The sequence below is a fragment of the Leucopleurus acutus genome, assembly GCF_964270905.1.
Source record: "Leucopleurus acutus genome assembly, chromosome: 1".
NCBI lineage: Eukaryota > Metazoa > Chordata > Mammalia > Artiodactyla > Delphinidae > Leucopleurus > Leucopleurus acutus.
In genome coordinates this window covers 191,305,050-191,328,849 of record NC_139142.1, presented here as the reverse complement: position 1 = coordinate 191,328,849, position 23,800 = coordinate 191,305,050, and the positions used below count along the sequence as shown (strand labels likewise).

General features: G+C 38.2%; 1 protein-coding gene across 3 annotated transcripts in view; it reads right to left on the bottom strand.

The window, feature by feature from the left end:
- Nucleotides 1–23,800, bottom strand: part of ARMC3 (armadillo repeat containing 3) — a gene marked incomplete at both ends in the record, with an annotated part of 91,221 nt that overhangs the window by 31,796 nt on the left and 35,625 nt on the right. For all 3 annotated transcript variants that reach the window (XM_082843576.1, XM_082843577.1, XM_082843578.1), the window contains 2 exons: nucleotides 20,199–20,304; nucleotides 20,406–20,558. In XM_082843576.1, coding sequence (XP_082699702.1) covers nucleotides 20,199–20,304; nucleotides 20,406–20,558 — 259 coding nt within the window. The remainder of the gene's footprint in view (nucleotides 1–20,198; nucleotides 20,305–20,405; nucleotides 20,559–23,800) is intronic.

Sequence of the window (23,800 nt, the reverse complement as noted above, 5' to 3'; positions counted from 1 at the left end):
TCTGCATCCGGCTGGAGTTTAATCAATTAGGAGTTTAATCAATTAAGAGTTTAAAATGTAAATTGAAACAGAAATTAACCAAACTACAAACCAAATATGGGAATGTATAAAAACATCTGTTTATGTCATTTGACATATGTAAATAGAAGTGAAGTTCGAATGTCATGTGTATCCAATCTGTTACCAAGTCCTGACTATTTCTCTCTTCCATATTTCTCAGAACGCTTCCTTTTCTCCATCTCCATCTCTCCCACTGAATCCAATTCAACATCCTGTATCTTGTGGATTGATATAAGTACTCTCCTAACAGGTTTCCCCTCATCCCCTCCAATCCTTTCTCCATCTTACAGCTTAAGTGATTTCTTAAAAATAATTTTATTTCTCCCCTACTTAAAACTTCCACGGTTTGCCATTGTTCAGGATAAAGCCCCAAATTTCTCATGTGGCCTCTGAGGCCAAGCATGAGCTGACCCCACCTCCCTCGCCAGCCCTTGCACCCCGCCACCTCTTCCTGTTGTCGTGTCCTAGGCCTTTCTGGCAACCTGCCATACGCCAGGCTCCGTCTCACCTCGGCGTGTGCCCACACTCTGGTCTCACTCCCAGCCGTCCCTTCCCCCGGATAATTCCCATTCATCTTGCCAAGTTTGGCACAAATGTCTCTTCCTCAAGGAAGCATTTCTTGACCCCCAAAACTAGGTTAGGTCTCTTTTTCACGTGTCCTCAGAGCATTCGTTTGCTAAACGTATACATTTCCTTTTGTTTTAAAAAATGAGGTTTGGGCACAAGTGTTCACAGTCAGAGAAGAGTCACAATCTCGAAATATTATTTTACGGCGCCTGTTACGGAAAGGAATTCAGCACATAGTTTTTCATATTAAGTCCCCAAGCCCCACAGTTACAGCATGGGCACTAAGAGCACTAAGGAAAAGCTCAATTGCACAAATAGCGACTATTATGCTTCCCGGAAAGTACAGTGCTATTTTATGTCTGTGTGCCTTTGCACTCGTGCTCCCTTTGCCCCCAGATCCCTCCCGAACCTCTGCCTGAGGACCCCTCAAGGCCAGCTCACTCACCGCTTCCTGGGTGAGGTTACCCACGTCCATCACTGCCCCTCCTTATTAATCATCCCCTCCTCTGCCATGTCTACGCCTGGTGCCTACTTCTTAGTCAGCATGTGAGTCTTTTTATATCCCCAGTGCCGAGAAGATCGATATATTTTAATTGACTTGAATCAACTCAAGGGGAGTGATGAAAACCTCTGCTGGCGTCCAGAAGCGGAGAGGGAAAAGTACTTAGCTCAGTGTGAAGTTTGCAAGAAGGGGTGGGATCCAACAATATGGGGATCTCCGCTTGTATCACTTATAGCTGTTCTTAAAAGCAGTTTATTTCCTCCTCACGCCTAGGCTTCTCGGATTATATAGTGAAGTCATTTTCTTTTTAACTATTTTATTTATTTATTTATTTGGCTGCATTGGGTCTTCATTGCTGTGCGCGGGATTTCTCTAGTTGCAGCGAACAGGGGTTACTCTTCATTGCGGTGCGTGGGTTTCTCATTGTGGTGGCTTCTCTTGTTGCGGAGCACGGACTCTAGGTGCGCGGGCTTCAGTAGTTGTGGTGCACGGGCTCAGTTGCTCCGTGGCATGTGGGATCTTCCCAGACCAGGGCTGGAACCCGTGTCTCCTGCATTGGCAGGCAGATTCTTAACCACTGCACCACCAAGGAAGTCCCCCCATGAAGTCATTTTTATATGAAGTTTAATAGATGAAATCTTGCACTTTAGACAATGTTTTTGGGATCCGTCCCTCTCATGTATCAAGGGATGTGGATATTCTTTCTCTGCAAACACAGTTTGTTTGGGTTGTGTCATCAGAGGACACGATTTGGTACCTCTCAGATTTTGATCCTTGCTGCTGTTTGGAGACTCACATTTAACTCATCTGCAAAGGCTGGTTACATGAATCAAGGGTGACCTTGGGCCGCATAGAAAATCTGTTTAACAGAGCCCATATACACGGGGATATGTGGAACCCGCTGGAACAGATGGTAATATTGGCAATCAGAACCTTGTTTGTTAACAGTGATTACAACCATTCCCACCAGCACGGCTTTTCATATGTCTCCGTGAGGTTTGTCACACCAAGGAAGACATATTGGTGGCAGACACGCTGCAAGTGGTGAAGAGAGGTGCATATGCAGCAGTGACTCAGTGTTGGCGAGTTTAATTGCAGGCTCCCGGCGAGTCTATACAGGTGCGAGGGGGGTGGGGTGCTGGCCGTTATGATAAGCAGATCTCCTGGTTATCACAGCCGGATCTGGAATGCTGTGAACAGGATTCCTGACTCTCATCCCAGCCAGTTTTCCAAAGGTAATGACCCGAGAAGTCGAGGGTGTTAAATTGATCAGTTTCTGAGTCCCAAAGAACCATCACCCCGTAGCAGCCCCACAGTTGAAGAAGACTAATATATGTGCCCCCCAACTCTGGCTGAACCCCAGGATTGACAAAAGTATCCAAGAGTATTGTCTCCTTTGAAAAAAGTATTATTTAAAGATGCTTATCCATAGTAAGGGAGAGAATCACAATTAGCTGCAGGCAAAAAGCTTAAAATGAAGAGTGTAAAGTAACACTATTATTAAAGTGAAACCCAGACATAGAAACAGATGTGGGAAGTTTTGCATCCTATAGCAAAATAAGAAAAAAATGCAAAAAAAATATTTAAAAGTATGTGAAACCAAATTGTTTCCATCATATCGATGTGTCCTAGCAGGTATGATTTGGGAACTTCCAGAACATGCTTTTATGCTACAGTTGCTGTGACATCATGATTTTTCAAGAGAAAACTGCTAATTGCAAAGAGATGAGCACACGCCAACCCAGCACCTCCACAGAGAGCATGCGGGCTTTTGTTACCAATTACGAGGCAGTCAGTCAAGGTGCAGGGAAATCAAATGTAATTTTCTTACAAGTGACGTGGACTCCTTACTGACCTATCTGTTCAGTCACGATACTTCACTTCCATACATGCCACCTTCTGTTTCAAAACGCTGGAATGCCTGCCAATAATTAACTAGCTGCCATCAGGAAAGAACAACTGTCGTCATTTTACATGGCTGACTTGTCTCCTGATAAAATAGGAATAATGGTCAAGGTGTTAGAACATTCATAATAAATGGCTTCTGCAGTTACCAAATGTTTCTGTTTAGCCTGGAAAGCAGTCTATTTACATAACTGGATATGACAAGGGCCACAATCCCAAAGTAATTAGAGATATCACGTTGTTGATTTTCTTAACTAAAAAAAATAAGGACGCTGAAATCTCTAGTGTGATGGCACATAAACCCCCCTGGCCCTTGCCAGGACTACCCTCATCTCATCAGCTCTAATGTCAGAGAGACAGTCATTGACGAGCTGTGTCATTCCTGTGACCTCTTTCACAACGCTGGTGTCATGCCTGCCCCTCTCTATGACTTTGTGCTGTTTTATTTCATCTATACTGTTATCACTTCTGAAATTACCTTAAAATTACTCGTGTGTTGTCTGTCTCCCTGTCCAAACTGTAGACTTCATGAAAGCAGTTTCATGGAACCATTGTCATGATCCCTACAGCCTAGAGCAGTACCTGGCACATAAAGAACACCCAAGTAACTGTGAAATAGTTACAAAAGAAACCAAAATTCACAGATAATAACTTCCTTAGCCTCTGGGATAAAATTACAAAAGTGGTAAAGAGTGACCCCATCTAGTTCCTAGTGAAAGGTATGTTCCAGGCTCCCTGTGATCCTGGGTCAAGGGTAATCGCTTAGACACACAAAATATAATAGATAATCCAGATTCACTTTTTTTAGAGTTAAGAAAGATAATATTTAGTGAGAGTAAGACTTGCTCAAGAAGCAAGTCAGTCAACAGACACAGAATTAAAACCATGATGATCTGACTATCTTTTTTTACAATTATCAGTCTCTTAAGCTTTAAAAAGTACTGTATTTTCTAGGAAAAAAAAAGAACCAGAATCTATTTGGTTCACTTCATCATTCCTCAGGGAATGAGAAATAAGGGAGACCATTTTGATGTATAGCATAGTGGGAAATTCTTACTAACCATTGGATACATTTTTTCCTCTTTCACATTCTCTTATAAAGAGAATATAAGGAAGAGGAGGAAGAGAAGGGAAAACAGGGAAAGGAACCTGGAAGAAAGGAGGAAGGAGGAAGGAAGGAAAGGAGGGGATTGAAATTCAATTCTCCAAAGGTGCCTGCAGTCTGGAAGAATCCAAAAAGACCAGGAAGGCAAAGGGAAACATTTGGTTGGAAGATTTGGAGAAGCTCAAAGTCGCAGAGATAGTGAGCAAGAGGCAGAGAGAGAGAAAAGTCACGAGCTCCCTCTGGATGTACATAGCTGACTGCCTCGGTGTGAAGTGTCCATCCCACCCCTGTGAACTTGAGCAAAGACGGTGCCTATATTTCCTCATCTGCAGAATGGATGTGATGATAATATTCCCTACCTCACAGGACTGCTTCAAGGATTTAGTGATACATTCCGTTTGGAGTACTTAGCCCAACGCCTGGCCACACAGGCCAGGTATCATCACCATCCTCATCACCTTCACCATCACTATCAACATCATCATCACCATCATCCACGCATACTCAGTGAGCCACAGGGGCAGAGATTTTCCTATATCCTGTCTCCATTTCTTGGATCATGGGAAAATAGGATCCTATATCCAAATTTGCATGTGTGTATGAAATTTTCATTTTTAGACAACTTTTCAGCTAGACGGTCAAATCTCCAACTCCTGCAGGGCTAGAGCAGAAGCAGTTTCCTCAAGCATTCCACCCAAGTCTCTTTGTTTAGGCAACAAATGAGTAATAAAGGCCATTTTCAGAGGGAAGAAAAATCAAGGAAAAGGATTAATATTGAAAAGTCAAAGACGAGTAAAAATGGAATTTATGTAGGTTTTAAGCACTGCTTCAAATTTTAAGAGAAAAATCACACAATATAAAGGTATCCAAACTGTTTGATAATTTCCTCTTAAAATCAGTAACAGTGGAAATTAAACCTGAAGGATGTAGCAGCAAATTTAAAATAAGTTTATGCAAATGTTAGTCTCTGCTCTCTAGGTAATAAAAGCAGCATAGGTAAGTTTCTAAATGAACATTTCATGGGATTCACCTAGCCTCACAAAACTTGTAGCCGACAAAATTCATACTGTTTGTGAAGGTCGACTAGGCATCAACTGACACAAAATGGGGGTATGGAATCAACTTGTTTTTATTGCAAAATCCAGCTTTTCATTCTATATATTCCTTCAAATCAGAGGCATCTATCAACACACAGCAGAGAAGGAATCTAGGCACTTAAAGGGGGTAGAAATGGAAAGTATCCACTCAGTAAACCTGGATGGAAATAAGGCAAGAATAATACTTAAATTGACCACGAAGATGCTTCCCATCTATTTTATCTATTAACTCAGAAGGCTTTTAAAATAATGAAGAACACTTTAAATAAAGTTCTTTGAGGTATCATACTGAATACAAAAGTTTGAAACATCCTTACTACAAAACTGAACTTTCTAAAAGGAAACTAACTCAAGTTTTCTTGCAGGATTCTCATATTGTGAGCATTCTAATTCAAAGGAGGTAACATCTGACAACAAAGTGATATGTCAGAATTTTAAAACAAAATAATCTTTTCTGTTATATAAAGTCAAGAGCAAAAATTCAACTCTAGAGTAAGTACCTAACAACAAGATTAATTTATGTCGGTTAAGTGTATTATATTTATCCTATATGGTTATATAGCACAGCCGATATTCAGTCATCAGGACAATTAATGTGTCAAAATATTCTGAAATGACTTCACCTTAAAAAGAGACGAAGACAAGCATCTATTAACACACAGTTAGCAGTAGAATACTATCTCTTTAAAAGCACCACAATGGAATGCTTTCCAGATCACAATCTTTCAGTAATGTTTTAAAATATTATTTTAGACACATTGAAGAGTATTTCAAATTAAATTAGTATGCCTTTTCACTAAAATACAGAACAAACCTTCTATTACCTTTTTTGCCCCTCCCCCAACTTCTTCCTAAACTGCCACTAGGGGTCAGTATGAAGACACAGTTCCTCCACTGTTAGAAGGAATATGGAACTCTGAAAACATTTTCCCTGTGAAAAACCCTAACAAAGACAATAACCGCAGAACTTTAGCATTATCAAGTCCAACCCATACACCACGTCTGTAACATGAGTTTTCATTTTTCCCGAGACTGCATTTTAATGTTGTAAATCACAGTGGATTATTTCTATGGTCAATGTTTCTTTGATAAAAATAAAGTACTGTGAGCGACAAGATCACTTATTCTAAGTGAATCTGTGCATATTGGCCAAGAAGTATGATCTAGAACGGATGTTAAAGTTTATTCTCAAATGGTGATGGTACACATCTCTAGCCATCTCTAGAGATGTATCCCATCTCTTCCTGTAGAGGAATGGAGATGCGGAAGTGAATCTTGTGATGTTTTGCCAGCTTTGAGAGGTGGTTTTTTCCCTCCTTCAAAATGACCATCATCATTCACTGCACTACAGCCTCAAGTACACAGGAAAGTATAGGCAATTTTAAGGAACAGCACTAGTCTACACTTAAGTCTACAGAATAAAAGGAATTAAAATATTTGTAAAAATAAATATACATGTATACTAACTTCCACTAACTCTATTTAATGGGGTGGGAATTTAAAAAAGCTTTGAAAGGTGCTTTGTATGCACACTAGAGAGATTTAACATTCCAAGAAGTCACTCAAGGTCAGGCCCTTCCCTAACAATACTGAATGGATAGGGAGTTGGGTCACTGTGAATAAATGAAGTGCTGTCTTTTCTTGAAGTTCTGTATGTGGAATATCTTTCAAAATTTTTCTCTACACATTACATGGCTTTCTTAGGCATAGTACCCCATGAATAATTCTACTAGGTATTAAAATTATTCAGTAAATGCTTTATTTCTATGTTAGTGAAGAGAAATATTAATACTGATAATACAAAATGACACGTCATCCATGTAGAATGAGGACGCTGAAAAGTTCCCAAAGCACTCAGAATGCACATCCATATAATTTAGGGGCATTCTGTCTCTTTCTGGAGTCCCCTTGGGGCATAATCCTTACTCATCTCCCTCATTTCCTTTATTGTGGTCCTGACTGTAGGTTACATGATGGCAGGATGGTCCCCAGGGAAGAGTTCTTTGTCTCTGGTATTGTGGAAGCAAGCGGTGGCCCAGCACTCAATCAAAAAAAATTTTTTTTAAGTAACCACTATATGTGCTGCCATTTAAAACTTCCTTGAGTCACTGCTGTTGTGGGAAGTCAAGAAGGGGTATTAAAAACAAAAAGTAAGGGCTTCCCTGGTGGCGTAGTGGTTGGGAGTCCGCCTGCCGATGCAGGGGACACGGGTTCGTGCCCCGGTCCGGGAGGATCCCACATGCCGCGGAGCAGCTGGGCCTGTGAGCCATGGCCGCTGAGCCTGCGCGTCCAGAGCCTGTGCTCTGCAGCGGGAGAGGCCGCAATAGTGAGAGGCCCGAGTACCGCAAAAAAAAAAAAAAAAAAAAAAAGTAAAAAAATAAGAAAGAGGAGATAACAAGGTCTCTCAGATTTAAGGAAATCGCCCAGTTCTTTATGGAGAGAACATGAAGTAAGTATGAAGAATCAGAGTTAGTTAGTATGATCCATGTGTAGACAACAGAGACCTGATTACTTTCTATATCAAAATCACAGTTTTGACTTACTTCTCTATAGGTATTAAAATAATTGTATTGTAAATAATTATTTATTGAATGAAAGATTTAAAAAATTTTATATAGTGCTTTACAATTTCCCAAAGTTTCACACATGTGACTTCATATAAACCCATGATAACCCTTTTTTCTCCACCCCTATATTGCCCACGCTCACAAGTGGTAACCACTAGTTTGTTCTTTTTATCTGTGAGTCTGCTTTTTTTTTCTTAATATTTTTTGTATTTTTAAAATATTTTTAATTTTATTTATTTTTTTATACAGCAGGTTCTTATTAGTCATCAATTTTATACACATCAGTGGATACATGTCAATCCCAGTCGCCCAGTTCAGCACACCACCATCCCCACCCCCCTGCGGCTTTCCCCCCTTGGTGTCCATACGTTTGTTCTCTACATCTGTGTCTCACCTTCTGCCCTGCAAACCGATTCATCTGTACCATTTTTCTAGGTTCCACATACGTGCGTTAATATACGATATTTGTTTTTCTCTTTCTGATTTACTTCCCTCTGTATGACAGTCTCTAGATTCATCCACGTCTCAATGAATGACTCAATTTCGTTCCTTTTTATGGCTAATATTCCATTGTATATATGTACCACATCTTCTTTATCCATTTGTCTGTCGATGGGCATTGAGGTTGCTTCCATGACCTGGCTATTGTAAATAGTGCTGCAATGAACATTGGGGTGCATGTGTCTTTCTGAATTATGGTTTTCTCTGGGTATATGACCAGTAGTGGGATTGCTGGATCATATGGTAATTCTGTTTTTAGTTTTTTAAGGAACCTCTATACTGTTCTCCATAGTGGCTGTATCAATTTACATTCCCACCAACAGTGCAAGAGGGTTCCCTTTTCTCCATACCCTCTCCAGCATTTGTTGTTTGTAGATTTTCTGATGATGCCCATTTTAACTGGTGTGAGGTGATACCTCATTGTAGTTTTGATTTGCATTCCTCTAATAATTAGTGATGTGAGCAGCTTTTCATGTGCCTCTTGGCCATCTGTATGTCTTCTTTGGAGAAATGTCTATTTAGGTCTTCTGCCCATTTTTGGATTGGGTTGTTTGTTTCTTTAATATTGAGCTGCATGAGCTGTTTATATATTTTTGAGATTAATCCTTTCTCCATTGATTCGTTTGCAAATATTTTCTCCCATTCTGAGGGTTTTCTTTTCGTCTTGTTTATGGTTTCCTTTGCTGTGCAAAAGCTTTGAAGTTTCTTTAGGTCCCATTTGTTTATTTTTGTTTTTATTTCCATTACTCTAGGAGGTTTATCAAAAAAGATCTTGCTGTGATTTATGTCAAAGGGTGTTCTTGCTATGTTTTCCTCTAAGAGTTTTATAGTATCCAGTCTTACATTTAGGTCTCGAATCCATTTTGAGTTTATTTTTGTATATGGTGTTAGGGAGTGTTCTAATTTCATTCTTTTACATGTAGCTGTCCAGTTTTGCCAGCACCACATATTGAAGAGACTGTCTTTTCTCCATTGTATATCCTTGCCTCCTTTGTCATAGATTAGTTGACCATAGGTGCGTGGGTTTATCTCTGGGCTTTCTATCTTGTTTCATTGATCTATGTTTCTGTTTTTATGCCAGTACCATATTGTCTTGATTACTGTAGCTTTGTAGTATAGTTTGAAGTCAGGGAGTCTGATTCCTCCGGCTCTGTTTTTTTCCCTCAAGACTGCTTTTGCTATTCAGGGTCTTTTTTGTCTCCATAAAATTTTAAGATTATTTGTTCTAGTTCCGTAAAAAATGCCATTAGTAATGTGATAGGGATTGCGTTGAATCTGTAGATTGCTTTGGGTAGTATAGTCATTTTCACAATGTTGATTCTTCCAATCCAAGAACATGGTATATCTCTCCATCTGTTGGTATCATCTTTAACTTCTTTCATCAGTGTCTTATGGTCTTCTGCATACAGGTCTTTTGTCTCCTTAGGTAGGTTTATTCCTAGGTATTTTATTCTTTTTGTTGCAATGGTAAATGGGAGTGTTTCCTTAATTTCGCTTTCAGATTTTTCATCATTAGTATATAGAAATGCAAGAGATTTCTGTGCATTAATTTCATATCCTGCAACTTTACCAAGTTCATTGATTAGCTCTAGTAGTTTTCTGGTGGCATTTTTAGGATTCTCTATGTATAGTATCATGTCATCTGCAAACACTGACAGTTTTACTTCTTCTTTTCCAATTTGTATTCCTTTTATTTCTTTTTCTTCTCCGATTGCCATGGCTAGGACTTCCAAAACTATGTTGAATAATAGTGGTGAGAGTGGACATCCTTGTCTTGTTCCTGATCGTAGAGGAAATGCTTTCATTTATTCACTATTGAGAATAATGTTTGAGGTGGATTTGTCATATATGGCCTTTATCATGTTGAGGTAGGTTCCCCCATGCCCACTTTCTGGAGAGTTTTTATCATAAATGGGTGTTGAATTTTGTCAAAAGCTTTTTCTGCATTTATTGACATGATCATATGGCTTTTATTCTTCAGTTTGTTAATATGGTGTATCACATTGATTGATTTGCGTAAATTGAAGAATCCTTGCATCCCTGGGATAAATCCCACTTGATCATGGTGTATGATCCTTTTAATGTGTCGTTGGATTCTGTTTGCTAGTATTTTGTTGAGGATTTTTGCATCTATATTCATCAGTGATATTTGTCTGTAATTTTCTTTTTTTGTTGTATCTTTGTCTGGTTTTGGTATCAGGGTGATGGTGGCCTCATAGAATGAGTTTGGGAGTGTTCCTTCCTCTGCAAGTTTTTCGAAGACTTTGAGAAGGATGGGTGTTCATTCTTCTTTAAAAGTTTGATAGAATTCACCTGTGAAACCATCTGGTCCTGGACTTTTGTTTGTTGGAAGATATTTTCTTTTTTTTTCCTTTTTTTTTTTTTTTTTTGCGGTATGCGGGCCTCTCACTGTTGTGGCCTCTCCCGTTGCAGAGCACAGGCTCTGGACACGCAGGCTCAGCAGCCATGGCTCACGGGCCCCCAGCCGCTCCAGAGCATGTGGGATCTTCCTGGACCGGGGCACGAACCAGTGTCCCCTGCATCGGCAGGCGGACTCTCAACCACTGCGCCACCAGGGAAGCCCTGTTGGAAGATTTTTAATCACAGTTTCAATTTCATTACTTGTGATTGGTCTGTTCATATTTTCTATTTCTTCCTGGTTCAGTCTTGGAAGGTTATACCTTTCTAAGCATTTGTCCATTTCTTCCAGGTTGTCCATTTTATTGGAATACAGTTGCTTGTAGTAGTCTCTTAGGATGCTTTGTATTTCTGCGGTGTCTGTTGTAACTTCTCCTTTTTCTTTTCTAATTTTATTGATTTAAGTCCTCTCCCTCTTTTTCTTGATGAGTCTGGCTAATGGTTTATCAATTTTATTTATCTTCTCAAAGAACCAGCTTTTAGTTTTATTGACCTTTGTTACTGTTTTCTTTGTTTCTATTTCATTTATTTCTGCTCTGATCTTTATGATTCCTTTCCTTCTGCTAACTTTGGGTTTTGTTTGTTCTTCTTTCTCTAGGTCCTTCAGGTGTAAGGTTAGATTGTTTATTTGAGATTTTTCTTGTTTCTTGAGGTAGCCTTGTATAGCTATAAACTTCCCTCTTAGAACTGCTTTTGCTGCATCCCATAGGTTTTGGATCGTTGTGTTTTCATTGTCATTTGTCTCTAGGTATTTTTTGATTTCCTCTTTGATTTCTTCAGTGATCTCTTGGTTATTTAGTAACGTATTGTTTAGCCTCCATGTGTTTGTGTTTTTTATGTTTTTTTCCCTGTAATTCATTTCTAATCTCATAGTGTTGTGGTCAGAAAAGATGCTTGATATGATTTCAATTTTCTTAAATTTACTGAGGCTTGATTTGTGACCCAAGATGTGATCTATCCTGGAGAATGTTCTGTGCACACTTGAGAAGAAAGTGTAATCTGCTGTTTTTGGATGGAATGTCCTATAAATATCAATTAAATCTATCTGGTCTATTGTGTCATTTAAAGCTTCTGTTTCCTTATTTTTTTCATTTTGGATGATCTGTCTGTTGGTGTAAGTGAGGTGTTGAAGTCTCCCACTATTATTGTGTTACTGTTGATTTCCTCTTTTATAGCTGTTAGCAGTTGCCTTATGTATTGAGGTGCTCCTATGTTGGGTGCATATATATTTATAATTGCTGTATCTTCTTCTTGGATTGATCCCTTAATCATTATGTAGTGTCCTTCCTTGTCTCTTGTAACATTCTTTATTTTCAAGTCTATTTTATCTGATATGAGTATTGCTACTCCAGCTTTCTTTTGATTTCCCTTTGCATGGAATATCTTTTTCCATCCTCTCACTTTCAGTCTGTGTGTGTCTCTAGGTCTGAAGTGGGTCTCTTGTAGACAGCATATATATGGGACTTGTTTTTGTATCCATTCAGCAAGCCTGTGTCTTTTGGTTGGAGTATTTAATCCATTCACGTTTAAGGTAATTATCGATATGTATGTTCCTATGACCATATTCTTAATCGTTTTGGGTTTGTTTTTGTAGGTCCTTTTCTTCTCTTGTGTTTCCCACTTAGAGAAGTTCCTTTAGCATTTGTTGTAGAGCTGGTTTGGTGGAGCTGAATTCTCTTAGCTTTTGCTTGTCTGTAAAGGTTTTGATTTCTCCATGGAATCTGAATGAGATTGTTGAAGGTAGAGTAATCTTGGTTGTAGGTTCTTCCCGTTCATCACTTTAAGTATATCATGCCACTCCCTTCTGGCTTGTAGAGTTTCTGCTGAGAAATCAGCTGTTAACCTGATGGGAGTTCCCTTGTATGTTATTTGTCATTTTTCTCTTGCTGCTTTCAATAATTTTTCTGTCTTTAATTTTTGCCAATTTGTTTACTATGTGTCTTGGTGTGTTTCTCCTTGGGTTTATCCTGTATGGGACTTGCTGCACTTCCTGGACTTGGGTGGCTGTTTCCTTTCCCATGTTAGGGAAATTTTTGACTGTAATCTCTTCAAATATTTTCTTAGGTCCTTTCTCTCGCTCTTCTCCTTCTGGGACCCCTACAATGCGAATGTTGTTGCATTTAATGTCGTCCCAGAGGTCTCTTAGGCTGTATTCATTTCTTTTCATTCTTTTCTCTTTATTCTGTTCCACAGCAGTGAATTCCACCATTCTGTCTTCCAGGTCACTTATCAGTTCTTCTGCCTCAGTTATTCTGCTATTGATTCCTTCTAGTGTAGTTTTCATTTCAGTTATTATATTGTTCATCTCTGTTCGTTTGTCCTTTAATTCTTCTAGGTCTTTGTTAAACATTTCTTGCATCTTCTCGATCTTTGCCTCCATTCTTTTTCCGAGGTCCTGGATCATCTTCACTATCATTATTCTGAATTCTTTTTCTGGAAGGTTGCCTATCTCCACTTCATTTAGTTGTTTTTCTGGGGTTTTATCTTTTTCCTTCATCTGGTACACAGCTCTGTGCCTTTTCATCTTGTCTATCTTTCTGTGAATGTGGTTTTTGTTCCACAGGCTGCAGGATTGTAGTTCTTCGTGCTTCTGCTGTCTGCCTTCTGGTGGATGAGGCTACCTAAGAGGCTTGTGTAAGTTTCCTGATGGGAGGGACTGGTGGTGGGTGACTGTTGCTCTGGTGGGAAGAGCTCAGTAAAACTATAATCCGCTTGTCTCCTGATGGGTGGGGCTGGGTTCCCTCCCTGTTGGTTGTTTGGCCTGAGGCGACCCAACACTGGAGCCTACGTGGACACTTTGGTGGGGCTAATGACAGACTCTGGGAGGGCTCAGGGCAAGGAGTACTTACCAGAACTTCTGCTGCCAGTGTCCTTGTCTCCACAGTGAGCCACAGGCACCCCCTGCCTCTGCAGGAGTCCCTCCAACACTAGCAGGTAGGTCTGGTTCAGTCTCCTTTGGGGTCACTGCTCCTTCCCCTGGGTCCCGATACACATACTACTTTGTGTGTGCCCTCCAACAGTGGAGTCTCTGTTTTCCCAGGTCCTGTCGAAGTCCTGCAGTCAAATCCTACTAGGCTTCAAACTCTGATTCTCTAGTAATTCTCTTCCCGTTGCTGGACCCCCAGGTTGGGAAGCCTGATGTGGGGCTCAGAACCTTCACTCCAGTGGGTGGACTTCTGTGGTATAAGTGTTCTCCAGTTTGTGAGTTAACCATCCAGCAATTATGGGAGTTGATTTTACTGTGATTGTGCCCCTCCTACCATCTCATTGTGGCTTCTCCTTTGTCTTTGGATGTGGGGTATCTTTTGTGGTGAGTTCCAGTGTCTTCCTGTTGATGATTGTCCAGCAGCTAGTTGTGATTCTGGTGTTCTCACAAGAGGGGGTGAGAGCATGTCCTTCTACTCCGCCATCTTGGTTCCTCCCTCAATCTGCTTAACTCTGCTTCTTTTCTGTTTTATTCACTACCCTGTTGTATTTTTTAGATTCCACATATAAGTGATATCATACAGTATTTGTCTTTCTCTCTCTGACTTATTTCACTTAGCATAATGCCCTCCAAGTCCATCCATGTTGCTGCAAATGGCAAAATTTCATTCTTTTTTATGGCTGAGTAGTATTCCATTATATATATATATATATATATATATATATATATATATATATATACCACTTCTTTTTTTCTTTATTAATTTTTATTGGTGTATAGTTGCTTTACAATGTTGTGTTAGTTTCTGCTGTTCAGCAAAGTGAATCAGTTATACATATACATGTATCCACTCTTTTTTGGATTTCCTTCCCATTTAGGTCACCACAAAGCATTGAGTAGAGTTCTCTGTGCTATACAGTAGGTTCTCATTAGTTATCTATTTTATATATAGTAGTGTATACATATCAATTGTAGTTATTACTTTTTATAATTTAATTTTATTCACTGTGTTTTATTTCTTAAAATAATTGTATGTTTTGAAAAATACCTAGTCAACAATTGTATTATTTTCTAATCTTTTCATTGTTTACCAATAGCCAACATTTAGTTAGTGTTCACATTGGGAAATGAAAAGCATTGAACTCTTTTCATTCTTGGAATAACTTAAAAACTCTAATTCTGATCAGATCCAACAGATGGCAGTGATGTTATAAATTAATAGTGTAAAATATTCTTATAATATGTAGACTCTGCCCCTCAGAAAATGTGAACCAAGAATAAATTCTCTCAGTACTTGCATAAATAATATAAAACTTTGATATGACTACTTGGATTAAAGAGTACAAAGTAAATATAACATGAAATTTAGCTGAAATAGTACTTCTTTCAAAAGCTAACAACTTTCTCCTTTCCAAAAAGTATTATAAATTGAGAATTGTCAGAAAGATTAATAGTGAACCAAAAAAGATAATGGTGTCCAAATTAACTAAGTGGATTACATTTTTATTTAAAATTCATTATTGCTTCTTGGTTTCCTTTTTTATCTCTTTCTATGGGGGTTGTTTTAACCTCACTTTTTACTTATTCACTTAAAAATGATATTACTTGTTTTCCCCCTGTCACTTTAAATAAGTGAATCTGGCTATTCTTGTCCTCTTTTCCTATACCCTCAAATAGTTATTTTTATTCTTATTCATTGCCTTTTGTCCACTTTGAGTGACCTTTTTCTGCAGATAATAAAGAATGAAAAGTATGGCTAGAAGACTCTTAGAGCTAAGTAGCTCTCCACTTTTTGATCCAAATTATGTGAAAACAAACAAACACCACAATACAGATGATCACTTTCTGTTTCAAGTTATGGGCATTGTCAGATAGACCTTCTGTTTTTCACTGTCCTTTTCCTTTTGGTTGTATTTCCCCCCGAAAGCCTGCTATGGGATGGGCACAATTCTAGATGCTTGGTGTGTGTCAGTGAATTAAACAGACAAAGGTGTTGGGTGCTGGTCAGAGAACATAATGAGTGAGCTGTATGGTATGTAAGAAAATGATAAGAGTTATGAGAAAAGGGCAGTAGGAAAGGAGGATGGAGTATGTGTGTGGGTGGTACAGTTGTAACCACTGTGGTCACCACATTTGGGCAGACCTGAGGGGGTGAGGGACTGAGCGGTGGGCATCCTGGAGTAGAAGAACATTCCACGCAGAGAGGATGGTCATACAAAAGGCCTAAAGCAAAACACTTCTGGGAGGTGACTGTACTCTCAGAATATATCTATTTTATGCTTCATCATTTTACTCTCTGACATTGGCTTGTTTGTAAGTAAAGGGATTTGTGTTTGTTAAATTATTTTTTTAACTACAATTTCACTTATCCATAACTCAATAGCTGGAGACTTCACATATCCAGAACACACATGAGAACTATCAGAAAAAAAAGAAAGGAAGAAAGAAATGGCCTGTGAAGACCAAAACACCCCTTAGAGCAGTGGCCTCAGGTCCTCCCTTACTGCTTTTATGTAAACTTTGATAAAGCTTGGTTACCTGGTATCCAAGCTTTTCACTGACTGAAAGGAAGGGATCTGAAGAGAACCTCGGCAGGGTTGTGCCTGCCAATCAAATCTACAGACAGCAGTGAATATTAACACTGCCAGCCTGCCAGTAGGAGTCAATAAAATGCACCAACCCCAAAGGCACCCCACCTAGAGGCTATACTCAGAGAGGAGGCAAGCACCCACCTTCCCTAAGGGGCCCTGACGACACCACTGTGGAGCGTACGAGAGCCACTGACTCAAAATGATAACCATACCCCACCCCCCCAAAGTTTTGATTCAAACTCATTACAAATTTTTAAAAGCTTTTTTGATTATAGACGTAAATTTTCAAGTGTCTAGAAGACTTTATCTAGGAAGCCTCATTCACAGAAAATAACAATTAGGCAAGATCTTTTGGTACCAATTAAAGAGATACTTATAATTCAAGTTGAAAATCTTCCACCAAGGGGTATGGATGACCTGGTTATTTATTTATCATTGCTACCAAATTTCTCATCATTCTCCTATTTTATTACATTTGGGTGTATTTTCTCTTGCAAGAGCACAAATCTGAATCCAGGTATTTTAGATTGTAAATTATTTTATGTATATTATAAAATTCTGTTTTTAGATTATAAAAATACTTTGACTTAAAAAAGCATTTGCCAGTTTTGCAAAGAGAGTCACAGCAAAGTATGTTCCTCTTTCCTCTGGTTGATTATTTACTTTACTTCAGAAAATTCTGATTTACCCACAACTTTCTAAGCAAAACTCAGTTACATAAAGGAAATTATACCAGCATTATATGTTGTCATAACATGCCAGTTACTACTCAGTTCATGAAATGAGTCTCCAGCTCCAGAAGGTACCCTGAGTGTAAGAATTAGAAATCCATTTTAGGCACTTGAGATAGAAGTATAGGGGAAGGGGTTACATTTTAACAAACAAAATTAGAATTCTCAGGGCTTAACTGCATTAAAAAAAAAAAAAAAAAAAAAGGCTAGCAATTATCAGGTATCCAAACAGCTACCAAATGCACCTGGAAGACAATAGCTCTGGGTTTTTGCCTTCTTCTCTTACTACTTAGGTGTGGTGGAAAAGCAACTTTCTAACTATTTCTAACCCTCAGCTCCAGCCCCCCAGCAGCAGAGGCAGGGACTCAGCCTTGCTCCTATAGCTAGCACTTTGCTAGGAAAGCTGATGAAATGGACTGCTTCTAAAAATCGATGCTGGAAACACTCACCAATGCCGAGTTTAAGGTAATCTTTTAAAAATGATCTGAGTAGGAAACATTTTTTTTACTACAAATAACCAGTCATCTTTGTTGTCTGTTCTGCTGTGGTTGGCTTCAGTAAGTACCACCCTAGAAGGATCGACAGTGGGGCTTGTTTGTGTTCATTCCTTTTGATTGACTATAAAATCTTTTTCAACCCCATTTTTCAGCATTTGGCACAAACAGGTCAAATCTGACTCCATTTCCTCCTCAAAACCATTAATTTTCAGTATCTTTTAGCTCAAAAAAGTCCAAAGTAAAAGCTATACAGACCTCAAAAAAAATCCATAAAACACTTTTATTCATGTCCCATTTCCCTCACCAAACGTAAGTTGGAAAAAAGAAATCACAATGTATGGTACATAATAGGTTAAAGAAATAACAGCAATTAAAATTTATAAAAAATTAAATTACAAAAATAAGGTTGATTGTCATAGAGGAAAAGTCAGGCAACATTTAGCCCTAATTGGCCTCCCTGTGTTGACAAAATGGAACTATACTGGCAGAAGACAAAAATCTCATAAATAGGTAATTGAGAGAGAAGATCTGAAGGCAGCTTCTTTTAGAACTACTTGCCATCCTAATTTTCTATGATTTTATATAAAACGACGTAAGCCAGGCAAACTCACATCAAATCAAGAGGGCTGTGTACACTGGAGACCTTTTAGTGTGTGTTAGGTAATATATAAATCTAAAGGCACTGGAGATAGAAGTGTTTTGTGTCATAAGATTTTTGCACTGGCATGACTACACTGTAAAAATCACTGAATATGTTGTTTTCAAATTGCTACTTACTATGACCCAATATTCTAGAAATGTGTGTGCTTTCATACAGATGATGATGGCCCTGAATTTAGGAAATTATCATGTCAAAGATTGTAGCTATTAAAGGAACGTAATTTTGTTTTGATGCTTATGCATTTCAGCTACGTTTTTATTGGACATTGTTAGATTTTTAGTCATTCCATTAAGGTCTTATAAAATATTTGTGTGGGAGTATGGAAAAAGAAAGAAAGGGTAAGAGACAGATGAACTATATGATGGGGATGGAGGAGGATTTATTTCAAGTAAGAAATGGGTAATTTTAGGCACAATGCCACAAAACAATAATAAATGAGTGTTAAAAACTAACATACTGAGATGGTTAATTTTATGTGTCACCTTGACTGGGCTAAGGGATGCCCAGTCAATAATGGTGAAACATTATTTACGAGTGTGTCTGTGAGGGTGTTTCTGGAAGAGGTCAGCATTTGAATCCGCAGACTGAGTAAAGATCCCTCTTATCAACGTGGGTGGGCATCATCCAATCCACTGAGGAACTGTACAGAACAGAGGAGGAAGGGCAAATTTGCTCTCTGCTTGAGACGGGACAGCCATCTTCTTTCCTTGGACATCAGTGCCCCTGGTTCTCACCAGGGACTGTAAAGGGACTGACCTTTACAACCTTGTTCTCCACGTCACAGACAGCAGATCGTGGGACTTCTCAGCCTTCATAAGCTCATGAGCCAATCCCTATAATAAATCTCATATATATATATCTCCTATTGGTTGTGTTTCTCTAGAGAACCCTGACTAATACTCATACCATATTTAGGGAAGGTAAATAAAATTTTTTTTACTCTTCTTTATTTATTTAGATATACTTTTTATTGAGGTTACATTGGCCTGTAACATTATGTAAGTTCATATGTACATTATATTTCTACTTCTGTATACACTATGGTGTGCTCACCACCAAAAATTTAGTTTCCATCCGTTACCATACAGTTGATCCCCTTTACCCATTTCCCACTCCCACGCCCCACCACCCCGCCCCTTCCCCTCTGGTAATCACTACTCTGTTCTTTGTATCGATACATTTGTTTTTGTTTGATTGGGCTTGTTCATTTATTTTGTTGGTTTGTTTTTTATATTCCACATAAGAGTGAAATCATAGAATATTTGTCTTTCTCCATCTGACTTACTTCACTCAGTATATCTTCAGGGCCCATCCATGTTATCGCAAATGGCAATAATCATTTTATTTATGAAAGTTGCCTTCTAAAAATTCTTACTGTTTTATAAGGCAACTGTATCTTCTGTAGAGGAAATAGTAAGGCTTTGGGGTCTAACAGATCTGGCTTTAATTTCTAGCTCATCTAGTTGAATGAATATATGTACCCAGGAAAATTAGGGAAACTTGCAGAGCTTCAGTTTCCTCATTAGTAGATGGAGTATCTAGACAATTAAAATTTTAAATGAATATAAATTACATTTCACAGTGTTTGGAATACGGAGGACATTCCTTTTCAACCCTTCTCCATAAGTATATACCCATATATGTTGTTTTCAATGGACTTTTAAAATGTTTCTCGATTTATCTAATGTTTATGTCCTTTTAAAATTGGTTCTTTAAAATTTTTTTCTTGATTTACCAATATTTGTAGACTGTCTTTAATATTTCCAACATTAGCCAGTTTTCTCTGTTCTGGAACCTTCTACAAGATTTAGCCTGTTACCTGCATCAAATGGCCTGCACATTTTCCCAGCAAGCCCAGAAACCCTCAAGATTTTGTAATGTCTTTGGAAAACAGGCTTATCTGCTGACTCTTATTTTCATAAGGGTTCCTGAGGAATAAATAACTCAACATAGAAGCATCTGAAAGAATATGTAAACTGCCTTGAAAGCCAGGAGATTACGATGAGCACATCTTGGACTGTTAAATATCCCATAAACAAGTCCCTGTTGAATGAGTCTTTTTGTACTTACTTTGCATTAGCGGGATTACAAGTGGTCAGATTCGCCAGGGCAAGGGCCGAAGCTTCCCTTACCTCTTCATTGTCACTTTTTAGTAACTGAATTAACTGTGGGATCCCTACAGAAAAAGAAAGGTAAAATGTGACTTTACAGACATCGATGTGAACTAGAATATGGCAACCTAAAAATGTTCAAAGTGGCCTTTTCCAGTTTGCTTACCCTGATTATTGAAAAATTCTTTGCTGCCCGAATTCTCACACATTGCCGAAATAGCTTGGGAAGCGGCAATTTTAGTTCCATCGTTTTCAGAACCCAAAAGGGTTACAAGGCATTTTTCAACTTCTTGTTCGTGAAAAAGTTTTCTATTTTCAGCTTTCATAAACCAAAAGGGAGAAAAAAAATCAGAATTTTGCTGCAAAAACTGTGCAAGTGTAAAGACTTCCGCATCCAAAATATGATAGGAATTCAAACTATTTGTTAGCTTTAGTCACAGTCTAAAATATATACCTATTTATCCTTTAGAACACAGTGATTATGCAAAATGAATTATGGGCATTGCATTTTTTTCATTTTCCCTCATATGATATCAGTACTATGGCAGAGAAAATTCTGTAATAAGAAAGAGGCAAGCTTCAGACTTAGCAAGAACTTATTTAACATCAGTCATATGCCTGTCATGGTGCTGTGTTCACATGCGCTGTCTTCTCACTGAATACAAAAACCTGTTTATTTTAAATACAAAGCCCTATATTTGAAGAATGCCTAAGACGCACAAACTTGTGAGCTGGATGCTCAAGAGCAGAGCAGAGAGGAGGAGAAAGTCAAAATGAGTAATAAAGTATTGATATGATCCCAAGTCTTAAGGAATTTATGATCATCTTTTTTTTTTTTTTTTTTTTTTTTTTTTGCGGTACGCGGGCCTCTCACTGCTGTGGCCTCTCCCGTTGCGGAGCACAGGCTCCGGACAAGCAGGCTCAGCGGCCATGGCTCACGGGCCCAGCCGCTCCGCCGCATGTGGGATCTTCCCGGACCGGGGCACGAACCCGTGTCCCCTGCATCGGCAGGCGGACTCTCAACCACTGTGCCACCAGGGAAGCCCTATGATCATCTTTTATCTTGTTACAATACATGCTGACATAGCAAAAACTATAATAATTACTTAATTGCTAAGTTGCCATAAACATAAAATAACATAAACATAGCACAGTTCCATTTGAAAACAAAGTTATGACTCTAAGTACATACCATGATATTAACCCCACTATAAAACACTAAATTAAAACTAAAACCAAAGTATTTTTAATGTTCTTTTTGTTCCCGATGTTCCTCTATTTAGTTTGATTTTTTAATAAATGACAATCTCATCACTATACAAAAGCAAATACTGCATTGAATTAAATTAGAACATTAAACAATTTTTGTTTTGTGTTCTACAGTTAATTCTAAATAAATTACTACTTATTAAAAGCATGTACTAGAAAAAATATATATTAAACCGAGCTCAGTTTTAATGCTATAACAGAACCAGAGACAAGTTGGAAAAGAAACAGCTTACAAATAATTCCTTGCTAATTTATTTACAGTTCCTAAGAAAATTTTGTCATAGGTTTGGTTCTCATTAATTAACCTTTATAAAGTCAATGTAAATGATTAAAATGGAAGAATGTGTGATATGTGCTCTTAGGATGTTGATATACAAGAGAAGAATATTTTGTTAGAATAAAGATCTCTGCAAAAAATGCTGATACTACCTTAGATTACATCAACATGTGGAAATAATTCACTACTTGTACATATTTTAATTAACTTTTTTCCCAGAGATATCTTCAGAAATTATAGCAACTAGGTTTCCACTTTTATTGATTTTTGTCTTCTTTCAACAATGATTTTTAAAAATTACCTTTTTCACAGAAGCGGTATCATGGTCAGATGTCACCACCTTTGCAAATACTGTTTTGGCCTTTGTTCCTCTGATACACAGATGTATGCCGGAGCAATCTGGCCATCACTGGCACAAGCTAAGTCACTAACACTTCTGTTCATTCGTCTTAAAGCAATCATGAACCATGTCCTATAATCCTATCATTTAATCCCTGCTCCTTTCATTTAAAACTGGAATTCAGTCAGGCCATAACTGTTTCATTAACAAGCTGCGATTAATACTTAAATCTCAAGTATATGGTCCCTAAAATGTTTTAAAATATATGTAGTCCTTATTAGTTTTCCCTGAATAAACAAGATCTCGATCTCAAACTTTTCCAAAATCTCTGACTTAAAATCCTCAGATTTATAATTAAGACTTCCAAGATGGGCTTCCCTGGTGGCGCAGTGGTTGAGAGTGCGCCTGCCGGTGCAGGGGACACGGGTTCATGCCCCGGTCTGGGAAGATCCCACATGCCGCGGAGCTGCTGGGCCCGTGAGCCATGGCCGCTGAGCCTGCGCGTCCGGAGCCTGTGCTCCGCAACGGGAGAGGCCACAACAGTGAGAGGCCCGCGTACCGCAAAAAAAAAAAAAAAAAAAAAAAAAAAAGACTTCCGAGATGATGCTCAATCAACTTCACTAAACAGAACACTCTGAGTGGATTCTATCAAGAAAATCGACCAAAGGAATTAATTTGAAAAGACTAACTTTGGAGTATGTGATGGTTACAATAAACAGTGTATACACAATTATTGGAACAATTTTTAAAAACTAATTTAAATACTGTGGGCAATTAGTTTCTCAACCCTGCTGGGAGTGTTCTCAAAATCCAGCTGTGTTCACCAGACCTCAAAAGTGCTGACTGCAGCGTAGCTATAATGGATTTAAAAGATGAATTAACATATTAACCAAGTACCTTCATTGAATTGCTACACTGAGAAGTATTTACGTGTTAATTACACAGAAAGTAAAGATGGCAAGGTAATTATGCTACTAATAGAATAATGTCCTTTAAAAATAACATTTGTTCAGTATCACTAAATTTAAAAGCATGAGGTTTTGTATCTGAAAATAAATCTGTATGTAATGATGCTTTTCTTTACCCATTCTCAGAAGTTGCTAGTGGGCCACCTGTGCTCCTGCTGAGATGTTAATGCAGTTCATAAACCTCATGGCAAAATGGTAGTTAACACCTTCCTCCTCCTGGTGCCAGGTCAAAGGCATACTAATTTAGGGGTGCATATTAAAACTTTACTCAGCAAACAAAACTTAAAGAGTGTATATTATGTAGTTTTGTTTCAACTGTGTTTTTGACATGCAATGACAATGCTAACCCTAACCCTAGCCTACAAAAAACTTTATGATGATGGAAAGTAAAAAGAGAATGTTGTAAATGAATATGGAACAGTATAAGGAGCAACATTTGTAAAAACCTACTTATGAATGGAGTTAAGAAAATATAAACTGGACTACATCAAAGTTTAAAATGTCTGTGCATCAAAAGACACAATCAATAGAGTTAAAAAGGCAACCCACAGAATGGGAGAAAATATTTGCAAGTCATATATCGGATAAAGAGTTAATATCTAGAAAATATAAAAACTCCTACAATTCAATAACAAAAAAATTTTAAACCCAGTTTAAAAATGGGCAAACGATTTGAATAGGCATTTCTCCAAAGAAGATTTTTTAAA